We start from the raw sequence: 17,978 nt of genomic DNA on the forward strand, positions 1-17,978 counted from the left end.
GAACAAATAGTGGTGTTAACCATGCTGGACGCATTTTTGCTAGATCGTCGATGCAGATGCTGTGATGATGTATTGGAAGTACAACAAGGAGGCAGACAATGAGATCAGTCGGTGTTTAGTACTGATTTGACTCTAACAATAATATTATCAATCTCAATGTTCAAGTTCACAACCTTTCTATACTTTGTACAACTCAACACGCTTTCATGCTGGAAGAACGCCCGGCAGTATTTCTGAAAGGAATCTCCAACCAAATTAGTGGTTAAGCTCAGCAGATCTGGCAGCATCTGTGGAGAGATCTCAGAGTTAACATGTTGGATCCAGTGACCCATGCTTAGAACGTTTCTGAGGAACCAGTGTCTGTCTCAGGCTTGCTCCAGTGAAGCTCAGTGCAAGCTGGAAGAATAGTACCTTATTTTCCGCTTGGGAACTCTACAGCCTTCTGGTTTCATTATCAAGTTCAACAACTTTAGAGCTTGAGCTCTCCCATGTCCCTATCCCAACCCCCACACGCCTTTCAGCGGGATGTTACTCATCCTTCCCCTACACATTAACAGCACAGAAGTGGGACGAGTGGAGAGTGTCAAGCTCCTGGGAGTGGTCATCCACAACAAGTTTTCTTGGACTCTTCATGTGGACGCACTGGTTACAAAGGTCCAACAACATCTCTTCTTCCTCATGCAGCTGAGGAAGTTTGGCATGACAGTGAATATGCTTGCCAACTTTTATAGGTGCGCCATCGAGAGCATTCTGCCTGGATGTATGGCAACTGTACCATACTAGCTGGTATGGCAACTGTACCATTCAAGATCAGAGATGGTTACAGAGAGTGGTGAACTTTGCCCGGACAATCACAAAGGCCAACCTCCCATCTATAGAATCCATCTACCAGGCCCATTGTCAATGAAAGGCTGCCAGCATTCTTAAAGATCCATTCCACCCAGGCAATGTTTTTCTACAACCTCTACCATCGGGGAGAAGGTACAGATGCCTGAACACACACTCCAGCCGGTTTCACAACAGCTTCTACCCTACTGTTTTTAGAATACTGAATGGACTCACAAACTCTTAACATTCGCCTGTACCTGTGTTTTTGTTTTTGCCGCTGTTTACCTATTATGCTATGCTACATAACTCTGTGATCTGCCAGTATTGCTTGCAAGACAAAGCTTTTCACTGTGCCTTGGTACACGTGACAATAAATTCAATTCAATTCAATTCACACACCAGGCCTTGTTATCATATAGTCTGCTGTTACACACAACCCATTGTCAGCCACTAACAGTCTCCATTAATAGGTATTCACACTCCTAGCCAGATTGTTATCAACTCCTTTGTCTGTCCAACTGTTCTTCCCTCTCTTTGGACTCTATCCCCACCTATTGTTTACTCTTTATCCCCTCCTCCGACCCTATCTTCCACATAGAAACTGACATTTTCCTAGCTACCATCAGTTCTGAGGAAGGGTCACTTGACTTGAAATGTTAACTCAGATTTCTCTCCACAGATGCTGCCAAACATGCTGAGCTTTTCCAGCAATTTCTGTTTTTGTTTCTGATTTATAATACCACAGTTCTTTCAGCTTTTACACACAAAAATCCATTGGTTTGTTGTAAAGTCTGTTTTATAACCTATAATGTGTTTAGACTACTGGCAGAGGTAGTAAAATAGATAAAGACTGAGGCAGCTACAATAACCTGTGTGTTAACACAAGCATACAGCAGAAAGGAATACAGAACAACCTTGGTTACCTGAACATCGATTGTCCAAATTTCGGATTATCCAAAGAAGGTCTCAAGATCCCAGTGAACTGTGTTATCTGAATATTCGATTATCCGAACAAAATACTCCTCGCCTGTGTTGTATGGATAATTGAGGTTGCCCTGCATACTTAAGCTTCATTAAAGCCCACCTGGACTACTACAAGAGGCAAATATATGGAGTAGTCAACAAACCAGAACTTTTTTTATTCATTCATGGGATGTGAGCATCCCTGGCTGGGCAAGATTTACAGTATTGCCCATCCATAGTTGCTCTTGAGAAGGTGGTACTGAGCTGTCTCTTGAACCTGTGGAAGTCCATATGCTCCAGGTAGACCCAAATGCCATCAAGGAGGGGACTCCAAGATTTTGAACCAATGACACTGCAGAAATAGCGACATATTTCAAAGTCAGAATTGTAAATGTCTCAGAGGGAATGTGCAGGTGGCAATCCAATGTATCTGCTGTCCTCGTCTTTCTAGATGGAAGTAGTCATGGGTTTAGAAGGTGCTGTCTAAGGGCCGTTGGCGTATTTCTGCAGTGCATATTGTGGATGGTGCACACTGCTGCTACTGTCAGCATTGGGAGGGGGAGGGGTGGATGTTTCTGAATGTGGTGCCAATCAAGTGGCTTGCTTTGTCCTGGATAGTTTCACGCTTCTTGAATGTTGAAGCTGCATTCATCCAGGGAAGTGTGGAGCATTCCTTCACACTCATGCCTTGTGTCCTTGCAGACATTAAACAAGTTTGGTTGAGGTGTGGGGTGATTTACAGACTGCAGGATTTGTAGCTTCTGACTTGCTCTTGCAACCATTGGATTTATATGGCTTGGTTCATTTTCTGGTAGATGATAACCCCAAAATGTTGATAGTGGGGGATTCAGTGATGGTAATGCTATTGAATGTCATGGGGTGATAGATAGTCATTGCCTGCCATTTTTGTGATGTCAATTTTATTTGTCACTTTTCAGTCTATGTCTGGATATTGTACAGAACTTGCTGCATTTGATACGGACTGTTTCATTAAGTAAGGAGTCCTGAATGGTTTGGAACATTGCGCAATTATTGGTAGACATTGCCTTTTCTGACCTTATAATGGAGGGAAAGTCATTGATAAGGCAGCTGAGGATGATTGGACCTAGGACACTGCCTGGACGAACTCCTGCAAAAATATCCTGGAGCTGAGATAACTGACCCCCAACAACTACAACCATCTTCATTAGTGCCAGTAGAGAGTTTTACCTCTGACTCCAGTTTTCCTGGACTCCTCAATGTCACACTTGTTACAATATGCCCTTGATGCCAAGGGCAGTCACTCTAACCTCATTATCTTAAAATCCCTACAGTTTGGAAACAGACCATTTGGACCAACAAGTCCACACCAACCCTCCAAAGAGTAACTCACCCAGACCGATTCCCCTACCCAACTGCTCTACATTTACCCGGCCTAATGTGCTTAACCTGCACATCCCTGAACACTATGGGCAACTTAGCATGGCCAGTTCACTTAACCTGCACATTTTTGGATTGTGGGAGGAAACCAGAGCACCCAGAGGAAACCCATGTAGACACAGAGAGAATGCACAAACTCCACACAGACAGTCATCCGAGGCTGGAATTGAACCTGGGTCCCTGTCGCTGTGAGGTAGCAGTGCTAACCACTGAGCCACCATGCTGCCCAACTTCACCTCACCTCTGGCAATATATATGATGAGAGAAAGCGTGGTGGACACATGTTCCACCATCATCAATTGTCAGTGAAACATCAGTGTCATGATACTATTCAAAGTGCTTGGGTAAATTCAAATGATCTGTCCTCAGAAAACTGCTGACAATAGGTATTGACTAAAATTGGAACAGGAGTAGAGTCATAGTCATAGACATGTAAAGCACAGAAACAGACCCTTCGGTCCAACTTGCCCATGCCAACCAGATATCCCAACCCAATCTAGTCCCACTTGCCAGCACCCGGTCCTTATCCCTTCAAACCCTTCCTATTCATATACCCATCCAGATGCCTCTTAAATGTTGCAATCATACTAGTCTCCACCACTCCCTCTGGCAGCTCATTCCATACTCGTACCACCCTCTGCGTGAAAAAGTTGCCCCTTAGGTCTTTTTATATCTTTCCCCTCTCACCTTCAAACTGTGCCCTCTAGTTCTGGACTCCCTCATCCCAGGGAAGAAACTTTGTCTATTTATCCTATCCATGCCCCTCATGATTTTATAAACCTCTATAAGGTCACCCCTCAGCCTCCAACACTCCAGGAAAAACAGCCCTAGCTTATTCAACTTCTTCCTAACACTCAAATCCTCCAACCCTGGCAAAATCCCTGTAAATCTTTTCTGAACCCTTTCAAGTTTCACAACATCCTTCCTATAGGAAGGAGACCAGAATTGCACATAATATTCCAGCAGTGGCCGAACCAATGATCTGTACAACCACAACATGACCTCCCAACTCCTGTACTCAATACTCTGACCAATAAAGGAAAGCATACCAAATGCTTTCTTCACTATCCTATCTACCTGCGACTCCACTTTCAAGGAGCTATGAACCTGCGCTCCAAGATGTCTTTGTTCAGCGACACTCACTAGGACCTTAACATTAAGTGTATAAATCCTGTTGAGGTTTGCTTTCTAAAATGCAGTACCTCACATTTATCTAAATTAAACTCCAATTGCCACTTCTCAGTCCACTGGCCCATCTCATCAAGATCCCAATGTAATCTGAGGTAACCTTCACTGTCCACTACACCTCCAATTTTGGTGTCATCTGCAAACTTACTAACGACACCTCTTACGCTCACATCCAAATCATTTATATAAATGACAAAAAAGTATGGACACAGCACCACTGCAAATTTAAAGAACATTACCTCAGACTTGGGAAGCCTTATATAATCTACAAATGTAGAAGTTCCAGCACATAACAATTCATCAGTTCCAGGTGCAGGATTAATGGGGCTGGAGTGCAAGAACAATCAAAGCACCCGAATGTGGCAGATATTCTATAAAGGATCAGCAATGGTAAGAATATCAGCTTACTGTGACCTTGCATTAATCCATGCACTTGATCAAACTTCAGAGACGCAATAGTGGACTATTCAAGAAATGCTTACAGAACTGAATATAAAAGAAGAACGAAACACTTCATTTCCCTCTGAATTACTGGAGTTCAAATGTCAGCTCTATGAAGAGAAAAGTCAAAGTTCAAGATGAAAAGAATGAACAACTTGCTGAGGATAAATCCAAAAATAAGAATACTATCGCTGAGATACTGAAGTCTTTCAAAAGTATGTATACTCAACTGACAAACAAAATGAATGAAAAGCTGAAAGGAAAAGAAAAGAAATTAGGATTAACTATAAATTCTGTATCAACCATCTGATGACAAGCTTGCCTGTTTACAGGAAGGTTTCGAGCAATTTTCATGTAACTCAGATCAGGCTCACCAAAGGCATCTACTGAAACATTAGTTTGAGCTCAAATAAATGCTGGTGAAGATGATGGAGATGCACAGTACTGTACACACAGCAAGGAGTTGCAAATTACACATGACTGTTCTTTAAGAAGTAAAGCCAGCAATGATAACAAAGTGAAAGAACTCGAGCAGAACAGAAAGAAAATTAAACAAGCACCCAAGCAGCATACAGAATACTGCCAGCCTTCAAAGAAAATAAAAGGAGAAGAGGTTGGACAGTGGAGAATTGTAGAGAATTTCTCAAATCAAGATTTGGATGATGCATTATCTCCAATTAGACTAACTGGAAGCATTGCAGTAAAGTTTTCTTTGACAGAATAAAAAGAATCCAAACACAACAATTGATCTTGTTATATCATTCAAAACCTTTAAGAGAAAGAAATAGCAATTGCATATTAATAAGACACATGATTGAGAAAGCTATGTGGTGTAACAAGAAATGACATGATTAAGAGCCAGTGCATCAGGGGGTCAGTGAAAATTGTAGGATTACTGAAGAATGCAGTTAAGAAGAGATTGAAATTTTCACTGGATTCGAAACATAAACTTGCCTCAAGTGTCATTTATCGATTTTCCAAGGTCTGTGTTCTCTGGAAGCAAAGACCTTCGGAATATAAAAGTCCTTTCAGCACATCAATATGAACTACTTTCCAAGGGATCACAGTTTGAGGATAGAGCTTTGGCAATGTATGGCTGATTCTCAAACTCACATTCACTCAGAATGCAGCTGCCCCACCAGGAAAGCTGACTTGTCTCCTAATGAGCTCTGTCAAACCACAGTACAATTATTTTGTTGCAGAATGTTTCCTGATTAGTGAATAAGCAATATTACAGTGCCAATTTCAGGATTCGATTGATTATGACAGGACCAGACATAATATTGAAGTTTATTTTTGAGAAATAAAGGTATATCAATAGTTTAAAGTGACCTTCAGGAACTGTAAGATTTAATCCCTGGACAAAGAAAAAAATCAATTGATCAAAGAACAGCACACAAACATTACAACACTGATAACTTGTTATTCTCAAAGGTTTCTGACTGTCAGTCGCTGTACATGCTGTTTGGAATATGGTGGAAACATACAAGACCATGCTTCGATCAACGAATTTTATACTGTTTTCTGCTGCACTATGTATTGTACAGACAGTTGGTTGCTGGTAAGTTTCTGTTACTAAAGATTTAATTGTTCAAACTTTTAGGTAACTGGTGGAGTACAAGGCAATTGAATTAAGAATCCTTGAGCTAAAGAAAAAGGCTATTAAAAGACCAACCAAAAAAATACTCAAGGGGCAGGATGTATGAGGAACAAGCTGCAGTTTAACTTTCGTGTTTTTCTGAATACTGTCCTGGTCATCACTGCCAAACCTTAGATGTGGAAAATAGGTATTTGACCAGGGCAAGATGGACAATATCTATGTTAACTGCATTTTAACGAGTCAGCAGCCTATCCAACCCAGAGGAGAAAAATGAAAAAAACTATTTTATGTGAAAGTAAAATACTGAGGATGCTGGTCATCTAAAAGAAACACAGACAATGCAGGAGCAACTCAGCAAGGGGCAGCACGGTGGCTCAGTGGTTAGCACTGCTGCCTCACAGCACCAGGGACCTGGGTTGGATTCCAGCCTCGAGCGACTGTCTGTGTAGAGTTTGCACGTTCTCCCTGTGCCTGCATGGGTTTCCTCCCACAATCCAATAACCTGCAGATCAGGTGAATTAGTCATGCTAAATTGCCGTAGTGTTAGGTGCATTAGTCAGGGATAAATTTAGGGTAGGGGAATGGGTCTGGGTGGGTTACTCTTCAGAGGGTCGGTGTGGACTTGTTGGGCCAAAGGGCCTATTTCCATACAGTAGGTAATCTAGTCTAAAAGTCTAGTGGCATCTGTGGAGAGAGAAACAGAGTTAACATTTTGAGTCTAGTATGACTCTTCTTCAGAACTGAAAGATGTTGGAAAATGTTTTGGTTTATTCTTTTGACAGAGGTAGACAAAGGGGAACAAGACCACAGAATGAGGAACTCCAATGCAAAATACAAAAGGACTGTTAATGGTGGTGAAAGAGAAAAATGAGTGTAAATTAAAATGTGAAAGAGAGAATGGATTCACTCTACTGAAAGCAAAGTAAAAAAATCACACATTTTTTAACTTTGTCCACCCCAGTCCAACACCAGTACCTCCATATCATGGAAAGCAAAGTAAACAAGTCAAAACTGTAGAGGATGGGGTGGTGAAAGATGGGGTGGGAATGTAGAGTTGAGGTTAAAATCAGATCACCTGTGACTTTATTGAATAGCGAAACAGGCTCTAAGGGCCAAGTGGCCTATTCTTGCTTCTTGTTCATAAAATGGGGAAAATATATCACATAGTCAGTTTCTGAAGTTAGTGAATTCAATATTGAGATCTAGAGACTGTAGAGTGCCGAAACCGAAAATAATGTTTTACAGCTGAGCTTGCATTGTGTTTCGTTGGAGCATAACAACAGGCCAAGGACAAAAATGTTAGCATGAAAGCATGATGGTTTGCTGAAATGACAAGCAACTAAAAGGTCAGCGTCATTTCTAAAGGCAGAGGAGAAGTGTTCCACAAAGAGATCATTCAGTCTGCATTTGGTCTTGTCAATGTAAAGGAGACCACACAGTGAGCAGCAAGTGCAGTGGACTAGATTGAAAGAAATATGAATGAGACTTTTTATAGTTATTGTGAAGAATTTATGAATATTCCTCTGCATGTGGTTGTATTTCTAACCATATAATTATTTTTTAAAATTACATCCTTTTTACAACAAAGCAAGAGGCAATATGTATTGTAATGCATTTAAACTCAGATTTTGCAGCAATTTGTTCGAAAAGCTGCTAGCGTTTTATTTTATTTCTCATTTTTGTGAACACAATCCTTTTGATATAATTTATTTTCTTGAAGCTCTATAATTTTACTAGTGTTTGTAATGCCTCTTTCAATATCATTGCCAGTGTTAAACATTTTAAAATAACTTTGGTAAATTAGAAGATGAATAATTTCATACATACACATTTATATATTTGTTACAAATATTGCATGGTTAAATTTGCACTCCCTTCTGTAACTAAATTGAAAGCAATGAATCTTAGAGACATATATTTGAGCAAACAAGATTTTTTTGTGTTTTTTTTGGTCATTAGTCATTTCCAAGGGAAATGAAAATAAAAGCTCTGAATATTATTAATTTTAAAGGAAAGTACAAAATGTGTGGAAAGTCGATTGATAGCAACTTTGATAGCAACAGCAGGTCCTGTTCAAAATGTTAGGCTTGCTTTATCTTTCAATATTGAATATTGTAACTTTAGAGAATTGCTAATAATGGGCGATAATATAGGCCAAAACATAAGAATAGTTCTAGCTTGTAATCCATTGGTTAGGCTTATTATTCACAGATGAACAAACTGTTTGTTCCCTAAAGTCTACAGAGGAACAATTTCAAAGTTGAACATCTTCACATTTCACACATTTTCTCTATGCCATTCTTATTAAAATGTATGTGTGTGCACTTGATTGACTCTGAACTCTACATTGTAACATAACCAAGAAAATTCAAAACACTAAACAGCTTGAATAAATAAACATCCCCTTTCATGACACCTGCATTACTGCAAAATTATTTGGAATGTAGAGTAGAATGATGGCATTTTGGTACAACAAACTGTGGTAGGACTTATACAATTGATGGTAGGGCCTTGGATAGTGTTGCTGAGCAGAGGGACCTGGGGTTTCAGGCATATAATTCTTTGAAGTTTGCATCACATATAGAGAGAGTAGTTTAAAAAAAGGTTTAGCATACTTGTCTTCATTGCTCAGTTGTTTGAGTATAGGCGTTGGGAAAGCATGTTGAGGTTGTACAGGACTCTGTACATCAGTGAGGCCTTTTCTGGAATACTATGTGCAGCTCTGGTTGCCCAGTTATAGGAAGAATATTATTAAACTAGAGAGGATTCAGAAAAGATTTACCAGGATGTTGCCAGGTATGGAAAGTTTGATTTATAAAGAAAGTCTGGATAGGCTGGGATTTTTTTCACTGGAGCTCACAAGATTGAGAGGTGACCTTATAGAAGTTTATCGAATCATAAGGGGTGTAGGTAGGGTCGATGATAGATGTCCTTTCCCTAGGATGGGAGATTTCAAGGCTCGGGGGCTCATTTTTAAGGTGAGAGGAGAGACATTTAAAAATGACAGGAGGAACAAATTTTTCACACAGAAGGTGGTTTGTATGTGATGTTCGCATTCTGAATGAAGCAGTGGATGTGGGCACAATTACAATGTTTAAAAGACATTCAGATGAGTACATGAATAGGAAAAGTTTGAAGGGATATGGGCCAAATATAGGCAAATGGGACCAGTTTAGTTTGTGATTATGTTCGGCATAGACTGTTTGAACCAAAGGGTCTATTTCCATGCTGTATGACTGTGTGAGTCTATGATCATGAAACCATTGTCAATTGTCAGAAGAACCAATCTGTTTTAATAATATTCTGTAGGAAAGGAAACTCCCATTCTCATCTACTCTAACCTGAATGTTACTCCAGACCCACAACAATGCGGTTGACACTTAACTACATTCTTAACAATTCAGGATGGGCAATAAATGCTGGTCTAGTTAGCAACACCCTCATCTTCTGTATATAAGGCAGCCTTTTGAGCAGTAGCATGGTGGCTCAGTGGTTAGCACTGCTGCCTCACAGCACCAGCATCCCAGGTTCAATTCTAGCCTTGGGTGACTGTGTGGTGTTTGTACATTCTCCCTGTGTTTGTGTGGGTTTCCTCCCACAGTCTGAAGATGTGCAGGTCAGGTGAACTGAGCCATGCTAAATTGCCCTTGGTTTTAGGTGCATTAGTCAGAGGGAGGTGGGTCTGGGTGGGTTACTCTTTGGAGGGTCGATGTGGACAGGTTGGGCCTAAGGGCCTGTTTCCACACTTGTAGGTCATCTTGTTTTTTCCTAGCTCCCAGCAGTTCAGAGGGAGGGTTACTGGACTCAAAACATTAACTCTGATTTCTCTCCTTATATGCTGCCAGATCTACTGAGATTTTCCAGTAATTTCTGTTTATCTTTCAGATTTTCAATATCTGCAGTTCTCTCGGTTTTCTGGAAAATGTTCAATATTTTGATATTTAAAAAATTGATACATGCACAATCCAAATGCATAAGCTATGTTTCTAGTCATCCAGCATTTTACAGAACCTGAGTTTTGGAAAAGCAAAATACTGTTGATGCAGGAAATCTGAAATAAAAGCAGAAAATTCTGGCAATACTCAATAGGCCAGCCAGCATCTGTGGAGAAAGAAATCTATGAGTTAACATTTTAAGTCAGGGATATTTCTGTTTCTCCCTTCATTGTTACTTACCAACTTTGTAGCATATTTCCCGTATTTTCACCTTTTGAACTAGATTGCTGTCCATCCAGCTTAGCCTCCTGGTCCTCATATTGTCTGCTTTGTCTTAAATATCCAGAAGTGCTCTTAAACCCAGCTGAATGCTTTCTTTCCCCCCTCCCTCCTCCCCCCCCCCTCACCAAATCACCTGTGTATTTGTTTCAACAATTAACCATCACCATTAAATCATTGATTAATATCCCAACAGTTAAGGAGAGTCGGGGGCAGAGTTGAGAATTGTAGCCATCACAAAAGAGAAAGTGCTACAAAAGCTAAAAGGTCTAAAAATTGATAAATCTCCTGGCGCTGGTGCGCTACATCCTAGAGTTCTGAGGGAGGTGGCTGAGGAAATAGCAGAGGCATTGGTTGTGATCTTGCAAAAGTCACTGGAGTAAGGGAAAGTCGCTGTTGTAACCCCCTTGTTCAAGGAAGGATCAAGACAAAAGATGGAAAATTATGGGCCGATTAGCCTAACCTTAGTAAGGGGAGGTCGTGTCTGACAAGCTTGTTAGAATTCTTTGAAGAGGTAACAAATAGGTTAGACCAGGGAAACCCAGTAGATGTTATCTATCTAGACTTCCAAAAGGCCTTTGATAAGGTGCCTCTTTGGAGGCTGCTGAGTGCAGTGAGGGCCCATGGTATTTGAGGTAAGCTACTGGCATGGATTGAGGATTAGCTGCCTGACAGAAGACAATTGGGATAAAAGGTTCTTTTTTGGAATGACAGCTGGTGACAAGTGGTGTCCCAAAGGATTCAGTGTTGGGGCCGCAGCTGTTCACTTCATATATTAATGATATAGATGAAGGGACTGGGGGCATCCTGGCGAAGTTTGCTGATGATACAAAGTTAGACGGACAGGCAGGTAGTACAGACTGGGTAGGGAGGCTGCAGAAAGATTTAGACAGTTTAAGAGAATGGTCGAAGAAATGGTTGATGAAATTCAACGTGAGCAAATGCGAGGTCTAGTACTTTGGAAAAAAGAATGCGGGCATGGACTATTTTCTAAATGGTGAGAAAATTCATAAAGCCAAAGTACAAAGGGATCTGGGAGTGCTAGTCCAGGATTCTCTAAAGGTTGACTTGCAGGTTGAGTCCGTGATTAAGAAAGGAAATGTAATGTTGTCATTTATCTCAAGCAGGTTGGAACGTAAAAGCGGTGATGTGCTTCTGAGTCTTTATAAAGCTCTAGTTAGGCCCCATTTAGAATACTATGTCCAGTTTTGGGCCCCACAGTTCAGGAAGGACATACTGGCACTGGAGCGTATCCAGTGGAGATTCACACGGATGATCCCTGGAATGGGAGGCCTAACATACGATGAATGGTTAAGGATCCTGGGATAGTATTCCTTCGAGTTTAGAAGGTTGAGGGGAGATCTAGTAGAAACTTACAAGATAGTGCATGGCCTTAGAAAGGGTGGATGCTGGGAATTTGTTTCTGTTAGGCAGGGATCCTAGGACCCGTGGGCACAGCCTTAGAATTAGAGGGGGTCAATTTAGAATGGAAGTGAGGAGACATTTTTTCAGCCAGAGAGTGGTGGGCCTGTGGAATTCATTACCACAGAGTGCAGTGGAGGCCGGGACGTTAAATTTCTTCAAGGCAGAGCTTGATAAATTCTTGATCTGGCAAGGAATTAAGGGCTACGGGGAGAGTGCGGGTAAGTGGAGTCGAAATACCCATCAGCCGTGATTAAATGACAGAGTGGACTTGATGGGCCGAATGACCTTATTTCTACTCCTACGTCTTATGGTCTTAGGTACTCCAATTGAATAATTTATGCACAAAGCGCAATAAGGGCAATGCAGACCATCAAAGGTGTGGGAGATGCAGACAGAGAGGAAGGGGACTAAGTCAAATGGGTTTGGAAGCGGAGATGAAACATAAGCCTATTGCACTTGGCAGTTCTAAGTGGCCTCCCATCCAAATGCTAAACAAACCTAAGTCTGCTTAGCTTCTGATGTCAGGCATTTTCAGTCTAGTGTGGCCACTGATAGTGATAGTGATAGTGTTAATGGCTCTTTTTTTTCAGGTGCTGTGGCTCTCTCTTTTAAATCTGCTATCATTACCTCAGAAGTATCAACCTTTGACCCCAATATATCTTGCAAGCCATCATCCCATCTCTGATCACTCAAGCTTTCTAAAGTCATTCAATATGTTGTTGTTTCCTCATACCATATCAATATTTCCCAGAGCTCTATAATTGAATTCCTTCATTTAAGTTTCTGCCCTTGTCACAGTACTAATATAGCTCTTACCAAAGTGGCAGATGACATCTTGTTTGATTGTGACAAGGATAAACTTTCCCTCCCTGTCCTTCTTTATCTGGATCCAAGGAAGTACTTGCATTGGCATCACTCTGACACAACTATCTCTGGTGACCCCAAGATCTATCCTTGGCTCCTTCCTATTTCTCACTTGCATGACACTCATCAATGACAACACCTAAAGGAACAATTCATTTTTACATGTACTCAGAGGACACCGAGTTCTATTTCACTATCACCTCTCTCAACCCCTCCACTGTTGCTAAATTAAAGGACTGCTGGATGACTCCAGTTCTGGACAAGCAGGAATTGTCTCCAAATATGAAGCTATTGTTTCCTGAACCCAGTCCAAACCCGTACCAGAGTTACTGCCTCCATCTGTCTCCTTCAAAACAATCTGAGATTAAACCAATGTGTTTGTAACCTTGGTGTTACATTTGACCCAAGATGAGTTTCTGTCCTCATATTTGTGTTATTACCAACAGTGCCTACATCTACCTCTTAATAAACATTGCCCAACTTTGTCCTTGTCTCAACTTATCTACTGCTAAAACTCATTCAGAATCTGCTTATCGCTAGACTTGACTATTCTTGCACATTCTACCCTCCATCATCCAAATATCATTCAGAGCTCTGCTGCCTCAGTCCTAACTCCTGTGCCAAATCTCTTTCACCTCGTATCTATATATTCTGTGACCAACCCTGGCTTCAAATCAAGCAAAGTCTTGACTTTAAAATTTTCATCCTTGTTTTCAAATCTCCATAGCTCTGGTCATCCTTTTTCCTGTCCTCCAGCTCCACAACCTTCCAGGATGTCTGTGCACCTCTAATTCTGAACTGATAGCCATCTCAATTTTAATCACTTCACCTTTGATAAATGTGCCTTCTTTTGCCTAGATTCCAATTTCTTGAATACCTTTCCTGTATTCATTGCTTCTCATCCTTACTTTTTTTCTTCAAGACAGTGTTTGGAAGTTACATCTTTGACAAAATGTTTGGTTATCTGATTTAATATGTGTCTCAGAATCATATTGTATTTTATAGTGTTCCTGTGAAGTGTCTTTGAAATTCAATTATGGCAAAGATGCGACATAAACATAAGTTGCTGTTTGTGGAATCTTGTTAAAATACACACCACAGCTATGCTTAAACCAGGCCTCCCAGAAACATGTTTTTTTTATATGATCTTCTGGATTTATTATAATTTCTTTCTGATTTCAGCAAAGAAACCCCCATGGAATTAAATAATCAATCAAATGTGTTAAATATAGCCAAAGTAGGAAGACAATGGAAAAGATCATTGAGGAGTCCATCACAGCCAATTGATTGCATTGTTTCTTCCTGGTCTTCCTGGAGCACTTGTGATCCTTGCCAGAGCAAGCAAGTAAGTATAACAATGGAAACTGTTATGATCCCAGTAAATGTTGTTAGTAGACAAATCACGTTCCACCAGGAACCTAACTTGATAGATCATAACTTTATTTGTTTTGTTTTTAACAAAGTGGTCTCTTGTTGAACCATAAAGGTGCAGTGCTGCAGATTTTGCTTCAACAAAGCAAAGTTTTATTTCAAAAGGAATGAAACTAATATAGAATGATCCAAGCTATCTACTTGTAACTTCAAAGATTTTAAACCAACAGTAAAAGTATAATCCATTAATCCCAAAACACTCCTCTATAAATTGTAAAGAAATAAAAGAGCTTTCATACACAGTAGAATCCAAAACACCCTGGTACAGTTTCCAAAACACCATTCATAAAATACTCACACTAGTGCCTCTGTTTCCAACACCACTATAGGGTTTAGTTGCTCGAGATTTCAACTGTTAAACTGGAATTGTGTTAGCTTCTTCTGAGAACTATTATAAACGTGAACACTTATCCGAAACAACCACTTATGACTCTTTATTTGGTCTGGAACCAACAGTAAAGTCATAGAGTCATAGAGATGTACAGCATGGAAACAGACCCTTCGGTCCAACCTGTTCATGCCGACCAGATATCCCAACCCATTCTAGTCCCACCTGCCAGCACCCGGCCCATATCCCTCCAAATCCTTCCTATTCATATACCCATCCAAATGCCTCTTAAATGTTGCAATTATACCAGCCTCCACCACATCCTCTGGCAGCTCATTCCATACACGTACCACACTCTGCATGAAAACGTTGCCCCTTAAGTCTCTTTTATATCTTTCCCCTCTCACCCTAAACATATGTCCTCTAGTTCTGGAATCACCGACCCCAGGGAAAAGACTTTGTCTATTTATCCTATCCATGCCCCTCATAATTTTGTAAACCTCTATAAGGTCACCTCTCAGCCTCCGACGCTCCAGGGAAAACAGCCCCAGCCTGTTCAGCCTCTCCCTGTAGCTCAAATCCTCCAACCCTGGCAACATCCTTGTACATCTTTTCTGAACCCTTTCAAGTTTCACAACATCTTTCTGATAGGAAGGAGACCAGAATTGCACGCAATATTCCAACAGTGGCCTAACCAATGTCCTGTACAGCCGCAACATGACCTCCCAACTCCTGTACTCAATACTCTGACCAATAAAGGAAAGCATACCAAACGCCTTCTTCACCATCCTATCTACCTGTGACTCCACTTTCAAGGAGCTATGAACCAGCACTCTAAGGTCTCTTTGTTCAGCAACACTCCCTAGGACCTTACCATTAAGTGTTTAAGTCCTGCTAAGATTTGCTTTCCCAAAATGCAGCACCTCGCATTTATCTGAATTAAACTCCATCTGCCGCTTCTCAGCCCATTGGCCCATCTGGTGCAGATCCTGTTGTAATCTGAGGTAACCCTCTTCGCTGTCCACTAAACCTCCAACTTTGGTGTCATCTGCAAATTTACTAACTGTACCTCTTATGCTCGCATCCAAATCATTTATTTAAATGACAAAAAGTAGAGGACCCAGCACCGATCCTTGTGGCACTCCACTGGTCACAGGCCTCCAGTCTGAAAAACAACCCTCCACCACCTTCCTCTGTCTTCTACCTTTGAGCCAGTTCTGTATCCAAATAGCTAGTTCTCCCTGTATTCCATGAGATCTAACCTTGCTAATCAGTCTCCCATGGGGAACCTTGTTGAACGCCTTACTGAAGTCCATATAGATCACATCTCATCAATCCTCTTTGTTACTTCTTCAAAAAAATCAATCAAGTTTGTGAGACATGATTTCCCACGCATAAAGCCATGTTGACTATCCCTAATCAGTCCTTGCCTTTCCAAGTACATGTACATCCTGTCCCTTAGGATTCCCTCCAACAACTTACCCACCACTGAGGTCAGGCTCACCAGTCTATAGTTCCCTGGCTTGTCTTTACCACCCTTTTTAAACAGTGGCACCATGTTTGCCAACCTCCAGTCTTCCGGCACCTCACTTGTGACTATCGATTGACACAAATATCTCAGCAAGAGGCCCAGCAATCACTTCTCTAGCTTCCCACAGAGTTCTAGGGTACACCTGATTAGGTCCTGGGGATTTATCCACCTTTACGCATTTCAAGACATCCAGCACTTCCTCCTCTGTAATCTGGACATTTTGCAAGATGTCACCATCTATTTTCCTACAGTCTATATCTTCCATATCCTTTTCCACAGTAAATACTGATGCAAAATATTCTTTTAGTATCTCCCCCATTTTCTGTGGCTCCACACAAAGGATGCCTTGCTGATCTTTGAGGGACCCTATTCTCTCCCTAGTTACCCTTTTGTCCTTAATATATTTGTTAAAACCATTTGGATTCTCCTTAATTCTATTTGCCAAAGCTATCTCATGTCCCCTTTTAGCCCTCATGATTTCCCTCTTAAGTATACTCCTACTTCCTTTATACTCTTCCAAGGATTCACTCGATCTATCCTGTCTATACCTGAAATATGCTTCCTTCTTTTTCTTAACCAAACCCTCAATTTCTTTAGTCATTCAGCATTCCCGATACCTACCAGCCTTCACTTTCACCCTGACAGGAATATACTTTCTCTGGATTCATTTCTGAAGGCTTCCCATTTTCCAGCCGTCCCTTTACCTGCGAACATCTGCCTCTAATCAGCTTTCGAAAGTTTTTGCCTAATACCATCAAAATTGGCCTTTCTCCAATTTAGAACTTAAATTTTTAGATCTGGTCTATCCTTTTCCATCACAATTTTAAAACGAATAGAATTATGGTCGCTGGCCCCAAAGTGCTCCCCCACTGACACCTCAGTCACCTGCCCTGCCTTATTTCCCAAGAGTAGGTCAAGTTTTGCACCTTCTCTAGTAGATACATTCACATACTGAATCAGAAAATTGACTTGTACACTCTTAAGAAATTCCTCTCCATCTAAACCTTTAACACTATGGCAGTCCCAGTCAACGTTTGGAAAGTTAAAATCCCCGACCATAACTACCCTATTATTCTTACAGATAGCTGAGATCTCCTTACAAGTTTGTTTCTCAATTTCCCTCTGACTATTGGGGGGTCTATAATATAATCCCAATAAGGTGATCATCCCTTGCATATTTCTCAGTTCCACCCAAATAACTTCCCTGGATTATTTCCAGGAATATCCTCCCTCAGCACAGGTGTAATGCCAGACCTTATCAAAACCGCCACTCCCCGTCCTCTCTTGCCTCCCTTTCTATCCCTCCTGTAACATTTGTACCCTGGAACATTAAGTTGCCAGTCCTGGCCATCCCTGAGTCATGTTTCTGTAAAAATTGCTATGATATCCCAGTCCCATGTTCCTAACCATGCCCTGAGTTCATCTGCCTTCCCTGTTAGGCCCCTTGTATTGAAATAAATGCAGTTTAATTTATTAGTCCTACCTTGTCCCTGCCTGCCCTGACTGTTTGACTCACTTCTGTTCTCAGCTGTACCCGTCACAGATCAATCTCTTTCCTCACTATCTCCCTGGGTCCCACGCCCCCACCTTACTAGTTTAAATCCTCCCAAGCATTCCTAGCAAATTTCCCTGCCAGTATATTAGTCCCCTTCCAAATTAGGTGCAATCTGTCCCTCTTGTAGAGGTCAGTTCTACTCCAAAAGAGATTTCAATGATCCAAAAATGTGAATCCTTCTCCCATACACC

The 17,978-nt window shown here is 41.1% G+C and overlaps 1 protein-coding gene across 1 annotated transcript in view; it reads left to right on the plus strand.

Moving 5' to 3' along the window:
- The first annotated feature begins 6,243 nt into the window (after positions 1–6,243).
- The window catches only part of c8b (complement C8 beta chain), a 57,902-nt gene continuing 46,167 nt past the window's right edge, over positions 6,244–17,978 (plus strand). The window contains exons 1-2 of the mRNA XM_043699299.2: positions 6,244–6,400; positions 14,125–14,287. Coding sequence (XP_043555234.2) covers positions 6,312–6,400; positions 14,125–14,287 — 252 coding nt within the window. The 5' untranslated portion in view covers positions 6,244–6,311. The remainder of the gene's footprint in view (positions 6,401–14,124; positions 14,288–17,978) is intronic.

This window comes from Chiloscyllium plagiosum, unplaced genomic scaffold (genome assembly GCF_037043375.1).
Source record: "Chiloscyllium plagiosum isolate Xiang-an unplaced genomic scaffold, Cpla_swu_hap1 HiC_scaffold_9, whole genome shotgun sequence".
NCBI classification, from domain to species: Eukaryota; Metazoa; Chordata; class Chondrichthyes; order Orectolobiformes; family Hemiscylliidae; genus Chiloscyllium; species Chiloscyllium plagiosum.